Source organism: Salvia splendens, chromosome 2, assembly GCF_004379255.2.
Source record: "Salvia splendens isolate huo1 chromosome 2, SspV2, whole genome shotgun sequence".
Taxonomy (NCBI): Eukaryota; Viridiplantae; Streptophyta; class Magnoliopsida; order Lamiales; family Lamiaceae; genus Salvia; species Salvia splendens.
Window position 1 is genome coordinate 15309106 of NC_056033.1, and position 9553 is coordinate 15318658.

The 9553-nt window shown below is 34.0% G+C and overlaps 2 protein-coding genes across 2 annotated transcripts; one reads left to right on the forward strand and one right to left on the reverse strand.

Moving 5' to 3' along the window:
• The first annotated feature begins 493 nt into the window (after window positions 1-493).
• On the forward strand, window positions 494-2353 carry LOC121789882 (60S ribosomal protein L10-like). Its single transcript, XM_042188227.1, has 4 exons — window positions 494-543; window positions 1249-1750; window positions 1854-1935; window positions 2057-2353. Exons 1-4 carry the CDS (start codon window positions 534-536, stop codon window positions 2120-2122), a joined length of 660 nt encoding a protein of 219 aa, XP_042044161.1. The 5' UTR covers window positions 494-533; the 3' UTR covers window positions 2123-2353.
• A 3411-nt stretch (window positions 2354-5764) lies between these two features.
• On the reverse strand, window positions 5765-9326 carry LOC121789874 (jasmonate-induced oxygenase 2-like). Its single transcript, XM_042188218.1, has 3 exons — window positions 8786-9326; window positions 8063-8393; window positions 5765-6225 (listed from the first exon to the last, which is right to left on the reverse strand). Exons 1-3 carry the CDS (start codon window positions 9259-9261, stop codon window positions 5989-5991), a joined length of 1044 nt encoding a protein of 347 aa, XP_042044152.1. The 5' UTR covers window positions 9262-9326; the 3' UTR covers window positions 5765-5988.
• Window positions 9327-9553: the final 227 nt, after the last annotated feature.

The following is a 9553-nucleotide window of genomic DNA, read 5'->3' on the forward strand; positions in this document are numbered from 1 at the left end:
CAACTACTGTGGAACGGAGGAAGTATTATATACATCTATTATTAAATTTATTTATAATTTAGACTTATATAATTTTTATTGTATATATATATTTTATAATTTGATATCAATAAAATAGACCGTGGGTGTGATACTAGTGGATAAGAAACGTCCACTATACACTAAATATTTAAAATTCCACCAAAAACTATTAAATATTCAAAACATAGCCAGAAATCATCTTTTTTATAGCTATAAATTATTTATTAATGATGGATATTATCATATTACTTTGTGTTTATTTCGTTTTTATTTTCTTCTAAGGAGTTGAATACTCCGATGCTTATATATTAGACGTTGAAATGTTCAAAATAGCCCAATAATTTAGTTAGCCCACAAAAAAAGGTCAGATCTAGAGTCGGCGACCCATCTGACATAATCCAATACGTAAGCCCAACACCCACCATTTCCTATAAATAAAAAACCTTTTCCCCATTCCATCAGCCATCTTTCTCATTTTGCAGGGGCGGAGGAGCAACCACACGCAAATCGCCATGGGAAGAAGTAAGTTGCTCCACCTGATTCTTATCTTTTCGTTTTTACCGTATACATTGTTATTGATTTTATAACTAGATTTGACCTGGTTTTGCTGCAATTTTGCAACTATCGGTCTCAATCTGTAAATCATCATGATAATTGTGGCGGAGCTTTATGATTCTGGAATGTAGATTTTGTTGGTATAAGCGAATGTTTGGTTTTTGTAGAAGAGCACGGCGACGTTTAACTGTTTTTCATTTAGTTTCAATATTCAGAAAATTTAATTATCTGAGCTTTAGGCTTCAATTGAGTTTCAGAATGATTCCATTTTCTAGAAGAACTCGACCGATTTTCGTTTGACGTTTAACTGATTTTGTGTTAGTTTCAGCGTTCAGAACATTTCATTGAGCTGAGATTTAGGTTTGAGATTCTTCAATTGATTTTTTAAGCTCATGTCTTTTTCATCTGAATATGAGATTGTTGACGGAGAAGATTTTGTGAAATGTTGAACTGATAGTTATCTGATTTGTAGTCATGAAAGTTTGGTTTTCATTAGTGTTACATTCTTTATATGCTCTTCCCTTCCATTTGATATTGTATTGATGTTTTCTTTATATATATATATATATATATATATTACCTGACTGTGCTAAAGTTCGTATGTGAATAAGTTTTTTGTTTTTTGTGCTGAGTTTATATGTAATTGTGATGTACTGGATTCTTGTTTTGTAGGGCCAGCAAGGTGCTACCGTCAAATCAAGAATAAGCCATACCCAAAATCACGGTTCTGCCGTGGTGTGCCTGATCCCAAGATCAGGATCTATGATGTGGGTATGAAGAGGAAGGGTGTTGATGAATTCCCATTCTGTGTCCACTTGGTCAGTTGGGAGAAGGAGAACGTGTCCAGTGAGGCACTTGAAGCTGCACGTATCGCGTGCAACAAGTACATGACCAAATTCGCTGGAAAGGATGCTTTTCACTTGAGGGTTAGGGTCCACCCCTTCCATGTGCTGCGTATCAACAAGATGTTGTCGTGTGCTGGAGCTGATAGGCTCCAGACCGGTATGAGGGGTGCTTTTGGCAAGCCCCAGGATGTGTGCGCTCGTGTGGCCATTGGGCAGGTTCTCCTCTCTGTTCGCTGCAAAGACAACAACAGCCAGCATGCTCAAGAGGCGTTGCGTCGTGCCAAGTTCAAGTTCCCTGGCCGTCAGAAGATCATTGTCAGCAGGAAGTGGTACAACTCTTATATTTGCACTGTTTACCTTCATTCATTAATCATTATGCATAATTTTATTCATTTCTCTAATGTGCTTTTGTTTTGCTTGTGTAAATTTCAGGGGATTCACTAAATTCAACCGTAGTGATTATGTGAGGTGGAAATCAGAGAACAGAATTCAACCTGATGGTGTCAATGCCAAGGTTTGTTTATTAAAACTGCAGCTGATTTTATTATTCTAAGACAATCATGATATCTGTTTTACTGTAACCAGGATGCTTGATCAGTTGATAATGTCTTAAATCATTTTGGATTTTTTTTCAGCTTTTGGGTTGTCATGGTATTTTGGCAAACCGGAAACCAGGAACTGCGTTTTTGACGGCGGTTTAAGCTGCAGAAGATGATAGCCTATCAAAATATCGTATTGAGCATGAGATCTAGACTTTATGCTGACTTTGCTGCAAGTTGTTTTTCATTTATTTAACCGTGTTGGAACTCTTATTCACAGAAATTTTTTCTTATGTTATGAAGAATTTTGTGTTAACTAGTTCTTGTTTCATGGGATGCTGTATTCTTTGATACACCCATAGTCTACTTAAAATTATTTGCTTTGTTATACTATTAAACTATGTTATTTTTATTCTAAAGTCCAATTTTGGTCCATAGTAGGTTTTTATTTACTTGTGTATTTCTAGATTGAAGAGTTGGCCTTTTATTGTGTAATAAGAGTTGCTGAGACTTCTTTTTTTTTTTGCATGAGATTTTATATAGTGTTGGGTTTTTAGGTAATGAAGAGAGAAAATTGGAGATAATTTTTTTTTTCATTTTTGAAAATAGAGTATTTCATTTTTAACCTGATAATTCAAAAATAAAAATATTTTAATTTTAATGGGACAAAGTATAAATTTTGTGTATTTCCCACATTGAGGAATGCTCTTGTGGCATCGTTCTATCTTTTCTTTCCTCTTACTCCCATTTGACGAATGGAAAAAATATTTGGAGACATTTTCCAGGTATTTTTGAAGCCTTTTTGAAGGCTTTGAATTATTATTTTTATTGCTAAAAGTTTCTCAATCAAAATATCGAAAGGTTTGTTGTATGAGAATAAGAATGAATGAGAAGTAAATTGATTAATGGGATAGCTTAGTAAAAGAAAATGTCATAATCACTAATATTTTAATAATTCCGATTTCCAAATTAAATTCGACTTATAGAAAACATTATGGATCATGGATGAAAAAGTTTACATTCTAAATTTCATCCATAATTCTTGAAAACAATGAAATAATTCTTATTGATAGAACAAATATAGACGAATTTTTAAAATCTATTTATAGAGTTAAAACTAACAAACATTTCGCATGAATGTGCAGAAGCACTGAAGAGTAACTTGGTGTTAAAACTTAAAAATGTTCTACTAAGTTACATTTTGTTGTCAAATATAGTTATATAGACTTGGTATGAATACAATGAAATAAATCCAGCAATAACTACTTTAAAGAAATAGATTTATTGATTTAAAATCGGAAATTATGTTTTCATTGAGTTGGTATAAACTATCAATCTCGTCAAAATAAATAAATAAAAGAGAAGGGAAAAAAAATTCAGGAATTACACGTGGGAAGCTCGTTGCCTACTAGTTTATAACTTCATATTCACCACTCAATGCACTGATCACGTTATGAGCATCTCCGATGGCGGTGAGCGGGCCGGCTAGCCGATTTTCGGCGCTCGTCGGTCCGCTCACCGAACCATTGGAATCGGCGAGCGCCATTTCGGCGAAAAAATCGGCTAGTGCTGACCGATTCGCGAGCGCTAGCCGATGCGCTCGCTGATCCGCTCGCCGCCATTACAGGCTCAGGACCGGCGAGCGAATTTAATTTTTTTTTAAACATTTTTGAAACACTATATATACTCGATTTGCACGTCATTTTCATTCATACTACTTGTTTTAACGAGTACTCTCTCTATCTTAATTTCTGTACAAGATCAATAATGTAATTTTTTTAAATAATGTAATTTTTTAATGTAATTTTTTTTAAATTAATGCATTTTTTTATTGTACTTTTTTTAATTTAAATAATATTATTGAATTTTCCTGTATCTGTGTCGTACATTTAATTCCGTATTTTGTGTGATTGTCAATTACTATTTGTTTTATATAATTAGGGGTGATGTGACTAGGCTATTGTTGTGCTATTGGTGGGCTATTTGCTTGTTCTGATGATGTGGCAGGAGGATTTTTTGTGCTGATGATGTGACATAAGGATTTTTAGTGCTGATGATGTGGCAGGAGGAGTTTGTGGCTGGGCTATTGCTGGGCGAAAGCCACTGGAGATGCCCTAAACAAAATATAAATAAGATTTTATTTTTATATCTCACGATATAGATTCCTTTTTCCTTTTCTTTTTCTTTTTCTTTTTCTTTTTCTTTTTTCTGGATGAAAGACTAATCACCAGGTATATAGGAGTACTTTGTTTTCGGTGTTAATCGACTATTGTAAGCCATTTTCTCTATAAAAAATCAATAAAATCGTTAAATAACTAATTGATAATAATATGGAGAAAAACATACTTAAATCATCCCTCCGTCCCATGTTACTTGCACTTTTCATTTTAGGCTATAAATTTGGGATTGATTTTTTAGTGTAATTAAATTTAAATTTTAAATGTAATGAGACATCACTTAATAAATGAGCTTTTAACTTGAACTAACATATTAATTAAATGCATTAATTCTAACTTAAACTATAAATAGTGTAAGGAGTTTCTGACGAGCTGAAAAATAACAGTGTAAGTAACATGAGACGGAGAGAGTAATATAATCAATCAAAATAAGTCTAAGTCTAACTCTTAAGTGTAAAATCTGTATTTATCAATAATCCCCAAGACAAAATAATGCAAAAAAATCACGAAATATATAGACAAATAACAACCTAGTTAGCAACCAAATTGCAAGAAAATCTTAAATCAATCAGTATCACTCTGCCAACTGATCATAAATTTCAGTAGTTAACATTACGCCACTCTTTCGCATATTAATGCAGTAGTAACAGTATACAAATTTATTTTGTATATGAATAATTTTTTGCAATTAAAAAGTGAATATTTTAGTAGAACTGTAGTGCGTACGTTTTCTATTTGTTCGCAAATCATTCCTTTTTACTCATTTTCTAATATTTTCTCAATTCCCCCATTTATATATTTACAAGGAATATATATTTTTATCTGCAAGAAAAAAAAAACTAAGAGTGTCCACAGTGATACTGCCGCGATGGTCTATTGCAGGGACGGAGGGCGCCGCGGCGGTGGAGAGGGCATCCGCGCCGGGAAGGGGGCGAGGAAGGGGTGGTGGCGGCGGCCTATTGCGCGCCGTCGACCGCCGTGGTGGCGATTTCCGGCAATTTTTTATTTTCTTAATTATTTCATTTTTTAATGAATACTGTTTTTTTATTCTAATTATTTCATTCCAATTAATTTTATTCTAGTCCAATTAAAATATTACAACAATTGATAAAATAATGTGATTAGTGGCTGTGTCATTGTTGCGGTTGGACTGGACAAGTTTTTGTGATGGTGCTACTGGATGGACAAGTTTTTGTGACTGTGACGTGGTTGTTCCGCCTCTATTGTGGACACTCTAAGTACTGTCAAGTAGCATATCGATATTGTCCCCATAGAAAAAAACAAAAAGAAGAAAAGATTTGGTGAATGATTCATTGGCCATCTGCCCATCACGACTAACATTGCCTGCGGTCCCCTCCACATGTATAAATGTTGTTTATTAGTTAATGTAATTTTAATAGCGATATTATATATTTTAATCAAAATTATTGACATTTCCTATACAATTTTTGACCTACAATAATCCAATTACTGTCACGCAGAAAGTTAAGCTTCATTTTAGCAAAAGAAATTTTAAATGAACAACATCGATTTGGTTTCAAGATGTGAACTCAATTTGATGCCAAATTACCTTTATTTAATTTCTTTTATTGACATTCAATCCAAATTATGAACGAAAAATACATTATTGTTAATCACCAACTTAGTCAGAAATCAACACGCGTAGTACAATAATATTGTAATTCTGTATTATGTATTCACTTTAGTGTATATCATTTCAATATACTCCTATACAATCAAATTTGATAATAGTCGATAGCAAATATATTGATTATATCCAAATTAATCTAAAGATAAATGAGTAGTTAAGACACGGCTAAAGCAATTCTATTACTACTTTATGTGGAGATTTTAAGATTCTCCTAATTGAGATTTTCCCTTAGGGCCCTTGGTCCTAATGAAGAGCCTATACTCATCGAAGGTCATGGCTGGGTACAGTGCGGGTCTGTCCGGTGCCAACAATTCCTTCGCCGGTTTAATGAGTAAGTCGCTCTTTGGATTATAGAAATAGGCCAGTGAAATGCGCTCTTGCGCGGAATTCACAATTACTCTGTGCTCAACGCTTTTGTAGATAGCATTGCTCAACACCTAGTATATTTTCAATAAAATAATACTACGTTAATATAAAAATGATAATTATAAGAATACAGAACTTAAAAAATAAAGTTATTTCAATTTCTTTTATGAGTATTTTCGAGTTACACAGTGAGTGTGAGCTTATAGTGCATAAAAAGAGAAAATTTATAATTTTGTTTGATGTTTTTTTTATTTTGGGATTGCTTAGAACTATAGAGAAATATGTTATATTCATCCCTTCTAGTTATCATTATCAACATTTATTTTATTTCTTCTTTCAATTATATTTGTCAAATATACTACTATTAAGTGTACTATAGTACTTATGCAAGAGCTCTATCTCATGTAATCACATAAATAAAAAATAGATAACTTTGATTTGAAACATGACTATCTAACCAACTTTATATTTTAAGTACCATATAAGGATACCTATTACAAAATTAAAATTATATCCTAACTTATCATTTATAGTTTATGGGTGTGATCAATTGCTAACTCTCTTAGGTTGATAACTCTGCTAACTCATCAATGTAGTTTATTAAAAATGTCAACACGATGATATTAAAATTTCAACATATAATTTTGTTGACATTTCAATATATTTCGTTGACATTATTTGTTGATATTTTAATATCATCGTGTTGACATTTTCAATACTGTGTTGATGAGTTAGCAATATAATGTTAGTTCATATATATTTTGGCGAACATACTTAACTTTCTTGTAAATTTAAGATTACAATATAAGTATTGTAAAACACAATTCCTAATTACTTAATCTTTAATTAAATAAAATTCAATAGGTAAAATAAGAAGAGATAAATATAGATGGGTGCGACCGAATGCATCCAAAACAGGAACTTATGAGAAAAACACACATGTGATCTACTTGATCATTGTTAGACAAAATTGTACATCACATTCACCACTATTAATATTTTGGGACACCAAAAAAACACTATTTATGGCCAAACATTAGTGGACCCACTACTTTTTATTCGAATTTCTCTCCAACTTGGAGTTGATTTATTTTCGGTTGAAAACGATGGTAGGAAAATAACAATAGTCAAACAAAGACAATTAGAGTACTATATTTGCACGTTTAATTAAATGTTGTTTTATACTCATATTTTAATGTGGAGAAATCCGATAATGCCAAACTCCATTATATGACATTTCATAATCAAAATTCTAACCACCCGTCGTTAAAATTCTAAATAAACAATTTTTATTTATAACCACACCGACCCAATTAATTAAGAAAATCGTCTAGTGTTTCCATGTGCTCTGCCCATATGAATTTTTGTTAGATTCTTTAATTTGGTTTTACAACTGAAGTTTCTATGTATACATAAATAGTTGATTCACATTAAATCATGTGACATATGCACATGAAGCCAATATTGTGTTAACTTTAATAAAACAAAATTCAAGGAGAGGTATGCATAATTACTTGATCGTTTCATACTTGAAAAACTTAAAATTTTGAGATTATACTTCATTGAGAATGAGCTCTCCTATGCAACATAATTATATCTATTGTAATTCTACTACTACTGTTCAATCTAATATATACAATACATCAAAATGGCAAAATATCACTATACATTATAATCTTTATCAAGAAATACCCTACTTTGGCATGTACTCAATAGCTAGTCCACATGACTATGTATATGCATGCATTTCTTAAAATTCTCCTAAATACATAATACTATTTTTTTACGTATTTTACATAGATTTTAAAATTAAAAAAATATATATTCATTATTATAGTCCTAGTAAGTAGATTAACTACACACATAAAAAAATAAATTTAGGAAGTATAGAGATTTATTGTGGCTAACCTGAATTTGGTCACCAATGTTAACAATGAAGGCGTGTCGGGCGGGTTTGACCGTGATCCAATTGTCGCCCCTTCGAACTTGGAGCCCCGGGACATTCTGATCTGGGAGCAGAAACGTCATCCCACCCGGATCCGAATGCGAGGATAATCCTAGGGTCAGATCCGGCTGCGGGCATTTCGGGTAGTAATTGACCCGCAAACACGCCCCAACATCCTCTCCTCCAAACGAATTTTGTAGAAAATCTTGTCTTAATCCGAGGCTTATCGACAGCATCTTTAGCAAAACCCCACCTAGCCTCACAATCTCCCTTGAGTACTCATCCATCACCTCCCTATACACATTTAATTTCCCATTAGTTAATCGCACTTAGCTTTAACTATTCCAATTTCAAACATGCCACCACTTAATTGCTTCATGCTCATCCCACTCACCACTATAAAAAAAAATTGTGGATCATATTGACACACACACAAGTTGCTCCACATTTCACAACATGATTGAGCAAACAAAATTAACCCCTTATCTAGTAGGCACTAAAATAGCGATTATAGGTCAATATGAAATAGAGAGAAAAAGGAAAACAAATAGTACTCCCTCACTTCTTCTTTTAATTCAAGAATAATGCGTTAAATGGATGATGAATAAAGTAAGAGAAAATAAAATGACTCTATTAATGTATAACAGAGTACTATTATTGAGATTTCTAGTAAAAAAAAAAGAAACCTTAGAGAAATGGGGAGGGAAGGCCACTTGTTAACATCCCTCAAGTTGCAAGGGAGGTAGTGAAGGAAGTAGTAATCGCTCCAGTCAAGAATGGCGCCCTTCTCGACCCCGAGGCGGCTGCCATAGCCCTCGTAGGTGGCCGGGGAGTTCGCGTAGGCTTGCTTGACCTCCATGGGCTGCAGGAAGAACTGGCGCCACACCTCCTGAGCGGCCTCCATGAGCTCCGGGCACACCCCGTGGTTCACCACCTGCAAGAAACCCCACTCGCGGCACGCCTCCGCCACACGGCCCCCAATCTCCCCCTCTTCCGCGAGGTCAATCACCGGAATGTTGGCCTCTTCGCCTCCTTCGGTCAACCAAGGCCTCGACTCCACGGGCTTCATGTACCGCTCGGGGATCCGGCCCACGCCCCCGCACCTCTCAGATAGGGATTGGACCCGGACTATGGGCTCGGGCCAATCGCTTGGGCAAGCCATTTAATATGTATAGAGTAGTATTTATTTGGTATTGAGAAATTGTTGTAGTGGAAGGGATGTAATTGTAATGTATATATAGTTGTGAAGTTGACATGAGGAGGAAATAAATAGAACGTGAAATTAGTGTATGATAATTGGTGGGTGGCGCACAAGAGATTATTTAGTGTGTGTCACTTTTATTTTAGTGCTGTATTTCTTGCCATGTGCTTCCGATGTTACTATTCTAGAATGAAATTCAAATATCTACATATGTAATGTCACTGCAAATCTACTCTATTAATTATATGTTGTC